General features: G+C 39.4%; 1 protein-coding gene across 5 annotated transcripts in view; it reads left to right on the top strand.

Annotated features, from left to right (window-relative positions):
• Positions 1 to 17,219, top strand: part of myom2b (myomesin 2b) — a 44,096-nt gene that overhangs the window by 14,350 nt on the left and 12,527 nt on the right. For 3 of the 5 annotated variants that reach the window (XM_074665901.1, XM_074665902.1, XM_074665903.1), the window contains 24 exons: positions 461 to 550; positions 3,524 to 3,581; positions 3,773 to 3,927; positions 4,064 to 4,150; positions 8,397 to 8,485; positions 9,120 to 9,170; positions 9,283 to 9,447; positions 9,810 to 9,971; positions 10,155 to 10,296; positions 10,754 to 10,953; positions 11,036 to 11,089; positions 11,210 to 11,337; positions 11,431 to 11,614; positions 11,759 to 11,933; positions 12,078 to 12,199; positions 12,342 to 12,529; positions 12,717 to 12,843; positions 13,006 to 13,184; positions 14,406 to 14,520; positions 14,671 to 14,833; positions 14,937 to 15,043; positions 16,222 to 16,266; positions 16,588 to 16,724; positions 16,966 to 17,110. In XM_074665901.1, the coding sequence (XP_074522002.1) occupies positions 468 to 550; positions 3,524 to 3,581; positions 3,773 to 3,927; positions 4,064 to 4,150; positions 8,397 to 8,485; positions 9,120 to 9,170; positions 9,283 to 9,447; positions 9,810 to 9,971; positions 10,155 to 10,296; positions 10,754 to 10,953; positions 11,036 to 11,089; positions 11,210 to 11,337; positions 11,431 to 11,614; positions 11,759 to 11,933; positions 12,078 to 12,199; positions 12,342 to 12,529; positions 12,717 to 12,843; positions 13,006 to 13,184; positions 14,406 to 14,520; positions 14,671 to 14,833; positions 14,937 to 15,043; positions 16,222 to 16,266; positions 16,588 to 16,724; positions 16,966 to 17,110 (3,061 nt within the window). In that variant the 5' untranslated portion in view covers positions 461 to 467. The remainder of the gene's footprint in view (positions 1 to 460; positions 551 to 3,523; positions 3,582 to 3,772; positions 3,928 to 4,063; positions 4,151 to 8,396; positions 8,486 to 9,119; positions 9,171 to 9,282; positions 9,448 to 9,809; positions 9,972 to 10,154; positions 10,297 to 10,753; positions 10,954 to 11,035; positions 11,090 to 11,209; positions 11,338 to 11,430; positions 11,615 to 11,758; positions 11,934 to 12,077; positions 12,200 to 12,341; positions 12,530 to 12,716; positions 12,844 to 13,005; positions 13,185 to 14,405; positions 14,521 to 14,670; positions 14,834 to 14,936; positions 15,044 to 16,221; positions 16,267 to 16,587; positions 16,725 to 16,965; positions 17,111 to 17,219) is intronic. The other 2 variants (XM_074665904.1, XM_074665905.1) reach the window with 2 other exon arrangements.

Below are 17,219 nucleotides of genomic sequence, written 5' to 3'. Positions count from 1 at the left end.
GTCTCTGTGTTTCTGTTGTCTTTTTATTGTTTAGTCATTGTGTCACCTTGTCATTCCTGAAACTGACTTCTTTGTGTTGGTGTGTACGTGAGACTATCTTACCAAGTCAGTGTGCCCAAATACCAGGAGGGCTTCACCTTCTGCGACGCGTGAGGCCGTAAACAGAATAATTTGTCTTCCATTGTTGCCACACATTGTTGCAGAGCGCCAGATTCTGAACGAGGAAGCAGACAGAACTTTGTTCATCTTCTTCTACTATCCCTCTCTTTCCTTCTTTAAGCTGACTTCATGAGGCTGCATCTGGTTTATGAAATCACTCCAACTGTTCTTGAAGGTTTCAGGCTTTGTGGTTTTCTGTGTTTGTGTTACTGCGTTCATTGTCCAATGTGTAAGTGAAGATCTGCTGTTCTCTGTTACAATGTCAGTCTCTATGTGTGTATGTGGTTGTGTGTATCTACAGTGTCATCATGTCAGAGTGGATCAAACGTGGGACTTATGACCATGAATACCACCACAAACAGAGCCAATATGTGGTTAAAGAATACAGCAGGTATTGGTCACACGACAGTGCCGTGCAATAAGCAATAAGCTAACTGTAGATTTTTAACAGTAGTTAAAGCTTTGCTGTGCTGAAGCTGCCATATGGTTAATAAGGGTTAGACAACCTTGTTCAAAACCAAGACAAGGTTAAAATAACAACAGCTTAACATATTAAGCTAACACTTAAAACAAACTAACCTCAAGTTACACTTCAAAATGGATTTCACGAGGGAAGTCCCATGCTCACACTAAGAAACAGTTTATCCAAATTCCAACCACAGCCCATGATAAATTACGTAATAATCTAAGTTTAACTGCTGACTCAAACACACAGCTCTGCTTTCTCTGAAAAGTGAAGAATGCTTTAATACTTATTTTTCTATTTGACTGATTTTGTTCAAAAACAAGATGAAAAAAAATCAAACATGATGGATGTATCATTTAGATAGCTACACACCACGAGCAAAACACTTAGCCAACACATGTCTGAACTACACATTGAGTGTTTATGTCTTTGTTTTTGTGTGACTAAGTCGAGTACCCTCAGGTATTCAGGCTGCTGTGTTTAATGTATGTGTGTCTTCTTTGTGATATTGATCATTTTTTACTTGTAAGAAGCTAACCACAGTACTGACAAACCTGGCCTCTGTTTAACAAAGACCGCATAATAAGTTTAACATCATTCAGTGACTAAAACTTAGTTTTATTTATGTGGCATTTTGAAATTATTGACCTTACTGAAAAAGTATCAAAAAGTTATGGACCGTGTGTTTAATATGACCAAAGCTGTACCTTAACTTAAATTAGGATTGGTTTTCTAGGTAAAAAGGAAAAAATCATGTCTAATTATTATTTTTTTTAACCCTTGGACTTAAACTGTCCAGCAAATCAGCATGTCATCCACTTTGCCAGCTAGAGTGAACCCACAAATCCCAGAGCTTGTGTAAATGGTTGTGTGACCCCAACCTTGTGACCTCCAACATCAAAACTATTTTTTTGTTTCAACCAGGATAGCCTTATTTCCCTCTCTTAACGTGTAACATATCCCTTCCTATCCCTCCTCTTTCATTCTCGTCACGGCGGTCTTAAACCAACAGTTTTGTGTGTTGCTGCCAGCTCCCAGGATCTCCCCCACTCTCTGGACTGCAGGACGCTCGTCTTTATTTTCCGGTGGTGGAATAACTTCAGGCCTGAAGGCTTTATAGATGAGCAGTGATGAAAGACTTTTCACTGCTGGCTGTGGTTCTCCTGCTGACAGTCTCTAACTCTCAGGCAGTGGTCCATTTGCAAGCTCTTGGGCGTCGTCTCATAGGTTGGATTCTCTTTATGGCATTATCTGCCGAATATGAGCCCAAAAAAAGTGAAAATTGCCCATAGTGTTTAGACTAAAATTACCATCTCAGATTTTTTTGTATCTTACATTTTTAAGGCTTTGCCACTTACTGGGTTATATGACTGAATGTCCCTTCAAATAGAGGAATAACTTTGCTCAGGAGGATCTCCTATTGCAAGTATTTCTCTGTAGGGATACTGAAAGTCTGATTACAAGTTTTATCATGCCCAATTATTTGCAGCATATAAAAAGCTAATGAATTAAAACAGTGTTAGTAGTAACCCTCTGAGATAAAAACTGCAGCTTTCTCAGAAGCACAGCTTGCTATAACTTCAGCCTACAGAGGGGAAGCTCAGACATGTACTGAACACAAAACAGTATTATTACACCCTGAAACCAACCCTTTTTTAAAAAACTCATTTTCCATGCTCAAGGCCCTTCCTTTTCAACCACAGGTGTATTTTCTATGAATGCTATTTTCAAAGACAATGTGACTTTCCCCCTCTACTAAAGAGACTATGTTTTTCTACAAAGATATACTTGATGAGGCTTTAATTTTCTGTGCAAACCAATGAAATCTATGCCAATCATCCTCATTCTGTTCATGAAGCAGGTTTACATCTCTCCATCTTATATTGTGAACAGTAATAGACACCACCCCTTCGCTCATTACTGCAGTAAAAGCCTGGACTGAAATCTTAATGAATGCTTGTTGGGGTCATGCTGACACCGGACTGGATTTGTGGATTCAGTGCTGATTAACTTTAGAACTAGTTTTTAGTTTCAATGCACTGCTTTGTGGACTAAAGTAGGGATGCACCATCTGACTTTTCTGGCTCTGGTCACTAGTGTTTTATACATGTGCTTTTTGCCTTTCAGACTGAGACCATAGGTAATAGTAAAGCAACTTCAGGCCTTATTTAAAGGCCTAATTTTCCCAAACATGTGAAACAGAATGCAACACACAAGTGATAGACCTGTTTATTATTCTTTTTATTTATAAATATCTGCACCAATGATCTGGTAATACAATGCTAGAGGCATGGGTCAGCACTGATGCCAACTCACAGATAGTACTAGCAGCTGATGAACACGCTGTCACAGCAAGCGTGAAACACAGCCAAACAGCTGATCATTTTTACCATGACAAATATCTCTGACCTCTTCCCTGTGAACAAAGTGCTCCTGCAGTACTTGACGAAGCAGGATGTTGTACATGGATGTTCACAACATAGGCTTACAATGATTAGATTGAGCCAGGATTGACCCCTTGAACACATTACACAACCCATGTATTTGATTCGATACAATCAGATTGGTGCATCCTCCCAAAAAAGGCCCAGTATAGCTCGTTAGCGGCCTCAGCCTTTGCTTTTAGAAATGTGGCTTTCATAGCTGAAACACTAATTAAAACCCCTCCTGTTCATTTATCAGCTCCTTATTTATCATTACATTATAACAGATGCATGCTTTATCTTTTTTGTGAATACATAAAGATTTGATTAAGTTTTATAAGTTTTGTTATATTTTTTCATCACAATATTCAATGTCACATTTATGTATAGTAATGAATAAATCCTCAGACTGTTTGCAGCCAAGTCTTTGTTTTCCTGAATCTGTTAGCTGATCTGACTCACTGTTTGTCTTTAGCTCTGAGTCGAAGGAGGAAAGATATGAGCACAAAACACGAGTTCACATCCAGGAGATGGTAAGAATCTGTGAACAACTTTCTCTACCCAGACTTACAGCACTGGAAAAAAGTGTGTGATCATGTCTTCCTGAGCTCATGTACTAGGGTAGAGTGGAGTACAGTGAATAAAGAGAGACGTGGGTAAGTGTGAAGGTGAATATTGTTGATGTGTTTTTTTATTTACTGGTATTTTTTGCTCTTTTGTCTAGATTGCGGCGAAGATGTTGGACAAATATGTGCGTGAGGAGCCCATGATCAGGGGACCAAAGTTCCTGACCAGACTCAGATCCCACATAGTGTTTGAGAAAACTCCTGTCAAAATCTTCTGCACTGTTGATGGCTTCCCAACACCTGTGGTGAAATGGTCAGTAGAAACCAAAACACTGTTTTTAATCAAGGAATACCACAAAATATGTGACTCTATGCTAATGTAAGACAGATGAGAATGTTGCTGCGAAAATTGTGTTTTGTGCAACTGATTTGCCATTTTACCGTTCAAGGTATAGAGATGACGTGATCCTGGATATGTCCTCTGCACATTACTTGGTGCAAGCTAAAGGTGGAGTCCACTCCCTGGAGATCCCAAGGTACAACATGCTTAAAAACACAGGCTTTAAAGTTGTACAAAAAAGATGCCTTGTGGAGTTTTTCAATTGATAAGCATATTCTCATCCCACTGAGTCTTTTGGGAGCTTTTACCATTCACTCAAACAGTTTTGGCACAACTCAGCTGTGTAAGATGGTAAGTATTATTCATCTGTGGCTCTGGGGAAGCTTTGAAAAGTCCATTCAAATATTAAACACACAATTCCTTATCAATTTAAGATGTAAGATTTGAAAGATGAGAGCCGTTTAATGAGCAAAGTGAAATATGCTCGCAGGTTGCATTTATGCTAATCTTTTTGAAACTGTGTCCATAGGGATGAAAGTGTCTCAGCCTCTTCTGCATTCATTTTGTCTGTTCCTGTTTTGATCAGTCTCTTGAATTTCCCTTGATTTTTCTCAAGTGCTGCCAGTGTAAGACATTACAGGAGTCCCCACTTTGCTGCTTATAGAGAACATAGTGAGCATTTTTCAACTGTAAAAATACTTATAAAAGCTGTTTTTGCCCACTATTCAAAGACTTTGGAAGCTTGTTGAATAATGAAAGTTTTTTCTACATCTATTTGTAGAAAGTGATTTAACCATAAAATCTGCTTCTATCAAAGGCTAAGCATACATTCACACATACATTTAATGTTGGTAATCAGGTCATTGCACTCACAGCTGAATTAAAGAGTTTATTTTAACACCTAATTAGGTTTGAACTCCGTTTCCCTCTAAATACAAACCTGACGCTCTCCACAGACATCTGCTTTCTGTTGTTTCCACAGCAGCTTCTAACAGGTGATCAACCACATTAGCACCTGTCTGCTTTGGTAGTCACAGCAGCCGTAGCTTCAGCACATGAAGCGGTCTTCATTTTTCTCAGTGTGTTGGGAAATCTGTGAACTGCTTTTGTAAGCTGTCCCTGGGCCTTCGGAGTGACATAACACAGCCTGTGATGCGCTTTGGTGATTTTTGTAAGACACACTCAAAAAAAAAAAAAAAGACCTGAAATAACGTCCTTGTAACATGCTGTCTGAGCAAATAACATCTTTGGGCAGATAGCATAATAACTACCTTCTAATCGTTTATTTTTCCTCCTTTCAGTTCTCAAACAATCACTTTACCTTGATTATAAAAAGGAATTTCAGACACACAATGTTGTAAAATTACTAGCAGGTCTTGTATGTTCAGACCATAGACTGTATAAAACATGGTTGTAGTCTCCCCTGCGTCACCTGTCTGTTTCTGAAACAGTAAATGAAGCACATCGGCTATAGTGGCCATATTGGTAGTGGCAAGGGCTTTGGGCACAGCTATAGGGCGCCTGTTGGTCACATGACCCTGAACTCTGCCTTTGATTGGGCGAGCTTGCGATCATAGGCCCAGTTTATACGGCAACGCTTCATCTGAAAACGCTGAAACGCAGTGAAAAAAATCTGCCTTTACACGGAAACACAGAGACACCAAAAATGCTGTAGTAAGCATGCCAGGCCTGTAGTCTGCGCTACAACTGTTCTGTCCAGAAGCCACTTTTGGTAGATCTCCACTGAAGTAGTGTTGGGTTGATCACGTGATAAGTACAAAAGTGGAGCAACAGATGCACATTTTGTATAAAGACAGTCAGCAGATACAGTAGATCGAGCAGCACAAGCACAACACGGTAGTAACAGTGGTACTGTTGTCCTGTTGTATGCACTCGCATGAAGCAGAGTGTGACGTCAGCGTTTCCACTGGAAACGCTGGCTTACTGTTTACACAGCAACGGTGTCGGCAGCGTTTCAGAGAAATCCCACCCTGGAGGCCGTTTTCAAAAGTTTCTGTGTAAATGCGAGGCTGAAACGCAACAAAACTTTTGTGTTTCACTCTAAAACCGTTGTCGTGTAAACGGCCCTTTAATATCCTCTGCACTGCCTAGTTAGAAAAAATCCCCCCCCCCCCGCACTGTGAGTGCAGATAGTAGAATTAGAGATTCAGACAGGAGACGTTTTTTGAACCAGGCTGTAAATAGGTCAATTTAGCTTTGAAAACAGCTTTTTTAGCTTGGTGTGAATGTGACTTCCAGTACTTCTGAAGCCAACCTCAAGCGTACACTTGAGAAACAGCAGATTTTAGCACTTCCACATTGTCTCATATTCTTAGACTGGAGGTTGCTGCTTGGTTCAGACTACATACTACATTTTTAAACCATACTTTATACTTTAAAACCAGGTTAGCACTCACTGAGTTCACTGACTTATTGACATTCTGTAGATTTTTGTTGTAGTGTGGGACACTCTGTGAGATAGAATTGCACCACATAAAATAAAAGACAACACCCAGATGTAAACACTGCATGCAGTAGTCTCAACACTTACTCTAAATCAGTTGATAAACCTCAGTGAATGAAATATATTCAGTACAGATTTACTTCTTGTCTTGTCGGTCCCCCAAGATCATTACACACATTCCATCTGGAGTCGTCACGTCAGAGTCAGCTGACTGACTGGCTGCATGGTTACGGATATAGGGGGATGGGAGGGAAAAGAGGGGCATATCCCACTCTCCCTCAAGTCTTAGGAAGCTCAGCTGTTCGACTGCTGACCTTCGTGCTACCTGATACTCCTGGATTCTTTAAGTCATCACTCTCTGCTCAGATCCAGTCTCTTTCAGCTCCATCTGTCTGTTGCCCACACTCTTACCAGCCAAAAGCCATCACCTCCTAAACTTTAAATGGTTCAAAAAGCAGGTAAATAGATGACCATCTGGGATGAATGCATTTCATTTTAAGCGCTATAAATATTCCAAATAGTTTTTTATAAACCCCCTGTGAAATTATTCAAGTTTAAAAAAAAGCTGACAGGTCTTTGAGGAAAATCTCCTTTGAATTTCAAATCACCAGCTTGTTGTATTTTTAAGACAGGCTCATGACTGAGAAGCACAGCAGAATCCCTACCCCCTTACATCTCAGTCCTAAATCCTCATACTATGGCATTCCTGTTCCCCTCATTCTATCAGCCCCTACACACACACACACACACACACACACACACACACACACACACACACACACACACACACACACACACACACACACACACACACACACACACGCATGCATGCACACAGCTCCATTTGAAGATTTACTTAACACTATAAAATTCAAAATTCATTTGGTGCTTTCCCTCAGCTTCACAGTGAAACTAGTCAGAGTCTTTGCCTTTAATATAGTCAAAGACGTCTCTTAATGCCCACATCAGCCTACACAATCTGCACAGGCTGAAATTCTTCCTGTAATATGACTAACTAGAGTCATATGAGGTCTAGGAGAAGTTAGGGAGGGGAGCACCAGGGTGAAAACAGTACAGAGAGATAAAAATACAGCATAAAACAACGAATAATAATTCAAGAGAGACTGAAACGAGAAAGAGGATGAACTCGAAATCACACTGTGCAATGACAGCATGAAAAATGTGTGCTGTAAACCCTGAAGCAGCTCCCTTGTGCCTCCTTCTGTTTCTCTCTATTTCTCTCTAACATGAACCTCCCCCTGTAAATCTAATTTTCAATCTCTGGACCATCTGAGGACAAAATTGCCTTGATAAGACGCTTCTGCAATTTGCATTCTCAGGGCTCGCTCAGCTTGTCAAACGTCTGGGGCCATATGACTCTTGAGGGAATACAAGCAAAGAAATCCACTGTAAATATAATTTAGAGGAAGCGTGCCCATCAGCCCATCTCTACTGTTTATCCTGATAACTGTCTTCATCATGCAGAAGAAGACTTTACTAAAAAATGAGCTTTTCTGTGAAATGTACAGAAAATTGAATCCATTCTGTCAAAAATGACTTCAGTGTAATAAAAAAGAAGACAAGATTATCTCTTAGCTTTGCAGCTCTGTTTCCAAGAAAAATGTTGAATTCTAAGTTTATTCCAAGCATCACTTAATCTTTCCTTGTTAAGTGGATCAGACTGGGCTAGTTTTTAGGAGTGCTGTGAAATAAAACCAATGATTTTCTGAAATAAATGTTAAGGGTTTTGAGATCTGTGTGAGCAGTTTGAAACATGAGGTGGTTTTAGTGTTGGTGTAACATTAATCTGGATTCTAGTTATTTGCTGCTAGTCTAGTCTATAAAAATCACTGCTGGCTCTCATAAAGACAAATGAATCTGTAGTTAAGCAAGAAATTTTAGCTTGGGAAAAAAAACATTTACTCATGGTTAATCTAATGCTTGAGTTGAAAACTAAATTTAAATTCTGTATTCGTAGATGCTCTACTGATGATACCGCCCAGTACACTGCAGTGGCCGTTAACATCCATGGACAGGCCTCCAGTCAGGCATCGGTCATTGTCAAGAGTAAGTCTGTCTGTCTTCTTGTGTTCATTGTTTTATTATTCATTTATTTTTACTTTCAATCAACTACAAAATGGCATATTTGGTATTTTGTCCTGTAAAGTTAAAGTATTTTAATTTGGGGAATTAAAATGGCTTAAACAAAGTGTTGTATACTGTACGACATGTTTTAAATGAACCACAAAATTTTACTTTTGTGGTTCATTTAAACAGATCACCAATGTACACCCCCCCCCCCCCCCCCCCCCCAAAAAAAAAATAAATAAATAAAAAAAATAAATAAATAAAAAAAATAAAAATAAAAATAGATAAATAAATAAATAAAAAAAGTAAAAATAAATAAATAGATAAATAAATAAATACAAATAAATAAATACATAAATAAAATAAAAATGAAATTAAATAAATAAATAAGTCAAAAGAATTTAAAAAATGAATCAATATTTTCGAGACAAACTACATGAAATGATAAACTTGAAGATGAAGACTGCAGAAGAGTCCATGGAACAGTTTGGACGCTGTTCAAAGCCTTTGTGTTTTGATTATATCAGTGCTTTATAAAACATTTTAGAATATCAAAGAAATTACAAACTTATGATCAGGTTACTGCTTTTTTATTGTTTTTTAAACTCTAAAGGGTTCAAGATGGAGGAGGAGACTTGCCCATATGCTTGGCTGCCTTATGAAGGTAAGCATTCAAATTACTGACACCTAAATTTCTCCTTGTATGACTAAACTATTCCTCTTTCTTACATGTACCCCCCATTCTTCATGTCTGTCCTTTCATCACAATCTCTCAGCTGCCATGCTTCCCAAGATCCATTATACCAAGATCAACATCACCTTTTTGGAGAAGTTTGAGCCTGTGTTTGCTTCTGAGGGAGGATCTGCCACTCTGACCGCCACCATGACATGCAGCCCCAACTTGGCCAACCTGCAGCCTGAAGCACAGTGGTATAGAGATGGTAATTGTTATAAAGTAGAATTTTATAGCACTGTAATTATACTACAATTACTAGTGATACATACAGCAGTAAGGCTGTCGTGTAGATGTGCCAGGGGCACAGCAGCGAGTTATGGACACTATTTTTACCCCTAGTTAATTATTGTGAAATGAGTTTAATAGACATGAGTGATATACCCCTAGTTATTAGTATAAAGGCATAAAGGCACCATAAAGTATAAAAAGTAACTGTAAGGTTTATATATAATCAGATCTCACGTGTATCTCTGTATTTTTTAGCAGCAACAGCAGTATTGTAGAAATGAACATCTTTCGAGTTATGCTGGATGAGAAGCTGAGTTTAGGATCTTGTCTCATTCCCAGACACTCGTCTGTTTGACTCCAAATGGGTGAAGATTGAAACTGGCATGGGAGTCAGCACCTTGAGTCTTCCTAACCTCTACAAAGACGATGAAGGCCTCTACACACTGCGCATGGTCACTAAAGGAGGCACCGCGGAGCACAGCGCATTTGTGTCTGTTGCAGGTGAGGTGTACAGATTAACAAACCAACAAAGGACAGTTCAGGAATTTGACATGAGTTTATTCAGCTTCAAAGACAACCAGCACTAATTAATTGTTAAATTCACACACACTTTTTTCATGACACCTGGTTCTATTCAGTGTATATGATGGTCAATAAAATGTCATTGTGTCACTTCCTGTGTAGACGGTCCTCCCCCTGTCCCCCTTGCACCTGGCGCTCCTATGGACATCAAGATCCACGACGCCAATAGAGACTATGTGATTGTGTCATGGAAGCCCCCAAATACTACCACAGAGGGACCAATCCTGGGATACTTTGTGGACAAGTAGGGAGTTTTTAATGCAACAGCATGAACAGATAGAACTGACCAACGTAAAGACAAATTGATGCAGTAGTTAGAAAATGGTGTTTGCTGACTGCCAGTACAAAGAGAAATAAGCGATCATTTCCATGTTAAAAGATGTCTTTATCTCGCCTGATTTTTTGTTCAAACTTCTATTTTTTCCAAGCACTCTTCTTCTTTTCTGTACAGAAAAGGAAGAAATTTCTTTGCATAAATTTTGTGATTGATTAATTACTGTAACCATAATCAAAATGTTTACATTTAAAAAGTCCAGTGAGCTTAACCAACGGGTCTTGTGTGAGTTGTGTGCAAGCTGTGTGTTACCAGGAAATAAGAAAATAAGAGAAAAATACACATCAACATGTGCTTTTTGAAGTTCAGTTGCTATTTCCTTAACTGAATTTCTCTAATCTCTTTTCTTTCTTTCTTTCTTTATCAGGTGTGAGGTTGGAACTGAAAACTGGACCCAATGCAACGATCACCCCATTAAGATCTGTAAATACCCAGTGTCTGGGCTGTTTGAGGGACACTCCTACTATTTCAGAGTCAGAGCAGTCAACTCCAAAGGAATCAGCAAACCCTCCCGCATGTCTGATCCCATTGCTGCACTGGACCCCACTGAGTTTGAGAGGCTCCATAGTAAGTTGAACCTGATGGTGACGATCAGAAACTTTGTGTTCTGGAGTTGACTCTGTGTTGTATTCTTTTTATCCTCCCAAAGCCAAAAAACTTGGAGGAAAATTGGATGTTGTGTCCTACCATGATGAAGTGGAAGGTAGGTTTTCAAAACATAAACGTCCTCTGTAAGTTTGTGACATCTCTCACATCCCTCTTGTGTGTTTCTCTTAGTGGGATGTTTATGCGTGCCCTATCATCTGTCTGTGTTTGTGTTCAGCTGAAGGAAAGCCTCCAGGTTCTCCGTCAGGGGTGTCTGCTTCAGAAACAGACAGGACATATGTTGTTCTGAGCTGGAAAGCCCCTGCATATTCCAGCAAGGCTCCCATGTGGTACTACATTGAAAAGGTAACCACAGAAGTCAAAATACTGTCACTGTTTCTGGTGAACTTGTTTTTAGTGCTAATTGGTTAAAACTGACATCTCCATCTCCTCTCACAGAGTATGACAGGCAGTGGCGCATGGCAGCGTGTTAACACTCAGGTCCCCATTCGGTCTCCCCGGTATGCTGTCTTTGACCTGGCTGAGGGCAAAGAGTATAATTTCAGAGTTCTGTCTGCCAACATCTATGGCACCAGCGAGCCATCCAAGCCAACCGAAACTATCCAGACTCAGGAACTCAAAGGTCCGTTTCAGTCTGTTTTTTATTTCTTCAATTTGTGATGCTTCCAAAGAAAAGCTGCACAAATGAAACAAGAGCTACACTTCAGCTGCTGTTGTGTAATGACTATGTTGTGAAATTTTTACACACCATTTCTGTTGCTTTTAGGTGTCCCATCTGCTCCTGGTCAAGTGATTGCCACCAGGGAAACTGACGCCTCTGTCCTCATCCAATGGGCTCCTCCAAAGGAACCCAACAATCTGATTGGCTATTACATTGATCAGTGTGTGAAGGGATCCAAGGACTGGACCTCAGCCAATCACAAACCGCACAAGAACACTAAGTATGTTTTCAGCTGATTGAAAACATTGTTCTTGTCGTTTGTTGGTTATACTGTATTGAAACAATCCAAAAAGGATCCAACGCTGGTTGTTATGTAAAAGTATATAACTTAAGCTGAACTGAATGTTTACCTGTGTTTTTGCAGATTTGTGGTCAGCGGTCTGACTAAAGGAGAAACCTATGTGTTCCGTGTTCAGGCTATCAATGAGATCGGTCTCAGCGATGAATCCCAGGAGTCTGCACCTCTGACTGTTAAAGCTGCTTTGAGTCAGTGTTGTACTTTTTTGTTCTTTATTGCCAACAAACATGCGGATAATCTGCTTTTTTATTTCCATTCTTGTATTGTGATCATTTGAGATGACTGTGATGTATTGATATAGCATTGTAAAATTCAGCCCTGTCTTTTTAGCCACTCCCTCTGCTCCTTATGACATCGCACTGCTGAACTGTGACGGCAATTCAATGGTTCTGAACTGGAAGAAACCTCTTCGCTCTGGAGGAGCCAGCATCAAGGAGTATTATCTGGACAAAAGACGCAGTGGCACAACCATGTGGAGGGAGATTAATATTCCACCTCATACAGAAAGACTGTATAAGGTACAATTGTTAACATGACTTAAACTGTGAACTGATTTGTCACATTTAGGTAGAATGAATGGATCAGTGATACCACCATCTTCTGTTAAGTTTCAGTTTCGTTGTTCTCACTCAGCTCCTGTAAAACCGCTTAAGCAGTTTATCAGAGACAGTGCTGACTGAGGTATTGACAACATTTCATTGACAGGTTGAGGGCTTGACAGCAGGAGCAGTTTACCAGTTCCAGGTTTATGCAGCCAATCTTGCTGGCCTGGGACCAGCCTCCAAACACTCTGCTGACTTCACTTGTGAAGCCTGGACTATGCCTGAGCCTGGTTAGTAAACAGCATTGTACTGTTTTATTGATCATCATATCTGACAAACATAAAACCCAAACTCCAGTCCACCAGTTATTCCCAGAATGTTATGAAGGATGGAGTGATGTTGCAAATAAGAGATCCATACATGGTCTTCTGTTTTTTCCACCTTCCCTGAAGGTCCTGCATATGACCTGACTTTCTGTGAAGTGAGAGATAGTTCGTTGGTGGTTGAGTGGAAGAAACCTGTGTACACTGGTTCTGGACCAATCACTGGCTATCACGTAGAGTATGCCAAGAAGGGCTCTTCTGATTGGACCACAGCCAATGAGACAGCTGTTGATCATCGCTTCCTCAAGGTGAGACCATATTTTTTTATCTGGTTTATTTTTCTTAAGATTTGTAATTTTTAAAAACTAATTACATTATGCCAAAACTCCTGTTAAAGTTGAACATCTGGTAAATGAATGTTTTTCATATTCTTTTCACCAATTTTTGAAGCAACAGTGTTCTTATCAAGCTTTTAGATTATGAATAAATGCTCATTTTTAAGTCAATTTTCTTAAGTTTGAAATAATCCCAGTTTATATAGTTTCAGCATCAGAAATGTTCTGAGTATTTATATTTTTGAAACATTTATTAAAAATGTCATAATTTCTAATTGTACTACTCTAAGGTCTTCTGTCTCTTTTGTATTGATTGTTTTATTCCCAATCAGATACTTGTTATTATAATACAATAATGGATACACAATCAAAAGCAGTCAGTGAAAAGTATTTTTTAAATAAACCTTTATGACATAGAGTTCAAATACCTGGCTCAACACCAGCAGCTCCCTGTGGGATTTTAATGATTTAGTTCCTAGTGGTCCAGCTTTCACACAGTCCTTTGCTGTTCTCTCACCCTGGCTTTGTTTCAGTTATTATTCAGAAATGTCCCAAACAAAACGAAATGTGAGAAAAAGCATGGTTGAGTTAAGAGCCTCTTAACCGCTTCTGGTGGGTCACAAGAAATGACTGAGAGAGATTATTTGTGTATGCGTTTAATCAAAGCTATCCACAGGAAATCCTTTAAGTAATGCTTTTCGTTTGGTAATTACACTTTACTTGAAGAGAGATTATTTGAGGGAAACTTGATGCCCACTGTTAGTGTCTGCAGTCATGAAAACCATGAAGCAGAGCACTGAGTCATGGTGTTCCTGACAACACAATTTATTTGACTATTTAATAAATTTTAACAGTCCTCTTTATATTTTTCTCATCAAAGCTTTATCAGCTGATGACACCATACCAGTGTTATCAAACATTTAACATAAAATGTTTGCCTTCTGTACCTTTTTTTTTAAACATCACTACAGTGGTGCACGGATATTAAACTGTGTGACGCTGACATCTAGTGGTCAAAATCAACAGTTAGGAAATGAAATTGAGCTATTTCTTTTTTGTTGCCAAGGAAAAATAACAATGGCTTCAGGTTGCAGCAAAAAAAAAGTGTCTTTCCAAATAAATATCAAAAGAAAGTAAACAACCTGCCACCTCCTTTCATCAACAGGATTGTTTTGATGTCACTCTGTCCTTCAGGTCACAGGTCTGGAGGTGGGCTCAAGCTATGTGGTCAGAGTGCGCGCTGTTAATGCTGCTGGAGTGGGCATGGCTTCAATGCCTTCTGACCCTGTGACCGCCAAAGCTGTGGAAGGTAACACAGACTTTGGGGGATTATTTAATCATCCGATAAAAATGCAGAGTAAAAAAAGGAAACAAAATATATTTAATTATAAGCCTTTTGATAATTGCTCTTTGAATAAAAAGTATTCTCTTTGTGTCTGCTTGTCATTGTGTATCAAAGGTTCCCAGGAAGTGTCCTGTGGTGTGGATGAGAAGACTGGAGACATTGTTCTGTCATTTGAGTCCTGCCAAATGAATGAAGGCTCTCAGTTTATGTGGAAGAAGGATTATAAAGAAATCACAGATTTCTCTAAAGGAGTCGAGATAAAGACAGAAGGCAGCCAGTGAGACCACAGACACATAAATGCATGTGTGCATCTAGTTTTTAAGAAAATGAATGCACATATCTCATATTTTGTCTTTCTGTTTCGTCTTTTATCAATGTAGCTCTAAGCTGATCTTTAAGAATGCAGATAAGGAGGACTTTGGGACATACTCTGTTTCTGTCACTAATACACTTGGAGTGTCATCCAGCTATACAATTACTTCTGAAGGTAGGATTAAACCGCCGCTGTTTGTTCTGGCATAGTCTGTCATACTCTATAGTATCATACAGTACTGAATCTTGTATTGTGCTGTATACTATCACATCATACCTTATTATACTCTAGCTTATGATGCTGCTATGTATTCCAAGTTATTATGCTTTATTTTGTATTTCTTGTATCAGGCATTTTTTGTTTTGGTAACAGTATATTACAGTACGGTACGGTACAGTAGGGTACAATATAGTACTGCAAGGAATGTTATGGTATGTTGCGGTATACTATGGTGTCACATGGTGTCACATGGTGTCATATCATGCTGTCTCCCATCTTATCTTGTCAGATCTTATCCTATTGGTATCGCTTTAGACAAATTCAATAACCAACAAAAATTTAAGCAGTGCATTTGTTTGTAGTTTGAAACATGATGAAAGCAGTTAAACCGTACTTAAAAAACACTTCACTGAGACAACAAACTATTTTATTTCATTCGTGATGAAAACAAGCACAGCACAATGCTCAAATCATCTCTCCAAGCCCTTGGCTGTGTGTGTGTGTGTGTGTGTGTGTGTGTGTGTGTGTGTGTGTGTGTGTGTGTGTGTGTGTGTGTGTGTGTGTGTGTGTGTGTGTGTGTGTGTGTGTGTGTGTGTGTGTGTGTTTTAAAGCCTCGTTGACATGGCATATGGCTCTATGTCAGAGAGTTACACAATGCTTTTCCTGCTATTGCACCACTTCCCTACCAGGCAATAATACCTGATTCAGTTTGCCTTCTGCTGATTGCTTCCCATTCGGGCCAAAAGTTTTTCAGCATAACTTAAAATAAAAGGAGAAACGAGAGAATGAAATGTGTAATTTCTCACACTTCTACTACAGTTGGTGGGGAGAGCTTAAGCATCAAAAAGACTCACTCATGATGCAGTGTGTTGGTGGACTTTAGGGTGAACTGTTAAACTTTAAACTGTCAAGTGAACCTCTTTGTTTCCTTCACTCTGTATAGGAATCTTTCTCTGCCCATTAAACACAGTTATGGTACCGTTTTTTTTTTCAACTTCAAATGTGGTATTAGAAGTGCTTCACCAAAGCAGTTGATAAAAAGACATCTATGTGGAGAGAGTGAAAATGTATTTTGATGGCTTGTTTGTGCCTATGGCTGCATGGAATGAATAACTTCCCTCTCTTTGTTACAGAGTTGACGAAGATGCTAGCACTGAGCTATGATATCAGACACCCAAGTAGGTACCTCTGGCTGACTCTTCCCATCTCTCATAATCTCTCTCTTTGTCCCTTTTAATCTCTCTTCTCTTGTACTTTTCTCTGCTGCCTCTTTAATCTGTCTCACCCACTCTCCCCATTTCTGGCTTTCTCCCTTTTACGCCTCATTTTTCTTTGTTCTGACTTGCTTTGAACCTTTCAGATTTCTTTCTTCTTATAGACGCACATTTCTCGTTTTATTTGATCCAAAAAAGCTCTTACCTGCTTTTGCATCACCTGCCTAACCAATATTCATGTCCCCTGTTCGTTTGCCTCCTCACGTCTTTACGTTTCACCTCCAGTCATCCCGCTGAAATCGGAGCTGGCCTATAAGATTTTGGAGAGAGGCAGAATGAGGTTCTGGCTGCAGGCTGAAGAGATTTCTCCCAAAGTCACCTACAAATTCTTTGCCAACAACAAGGAACTGTCTGGAGCTGATGTAAGATACACTGTAGTTTAAAGCATGGATAAAAAGAGAAATAGAAAAAAGGATTTTCTGGCTTCAAGCAGAAATAATTGTCTGTCTGCACTTAACTTACACAGCTCTGGATTCAGTAAGCTGCATGGTGCAATATTAAATCCATAATCGCAGTAAAAAAGAAAAGGTATCCATACTCTGGGAGCTTCTCTCCGGGCTGTGTTATGGTCTTTTTACAGCATTTAACTCTATTTTTCTGCAGCCAAACAAGATGGGCCATGATGTCGCTACAGGTATCATTGAGTTCATCATGGACCATTTCACCGAGGAGAATGAGGGAACATTTACCTGCCAGATCACAGATGGAGGAGGAAAAGCACAGAGCTCACTGGTTCTGATTGGAGATGGTAAGTGAGGCCAGGTCGAAACTCACACAATCATTATCTTCAGTGCCTGAAGATAAAATGGAAAATCATGATCAAACCCTGCTGGATATGACTAAAATCTGTCTCACTA

The sequence above is a fragment of the Halichoeres trimaculatus genome, unplaced genomic scaffold (assembly GCF_033239565.1).
Source record: "Halichoeres trimaculatus isolate MK-OKI-2021-1 unplaced genomic scaffold, fHalTri1.1 fHalTri1_scaffold_3, whole genome shotgun sequence".
Lineage (NCBI taxonomy): Eukaryota > Metazoa > Chordata > Actinopteri > Labriformes > Labridae > Halichoeres > Halichoeres trimaculatus.
Note: the sequence above shows the minus strand (reverse complement) of the source record. Positions and strands in the feature narration are given on the sequence as shown.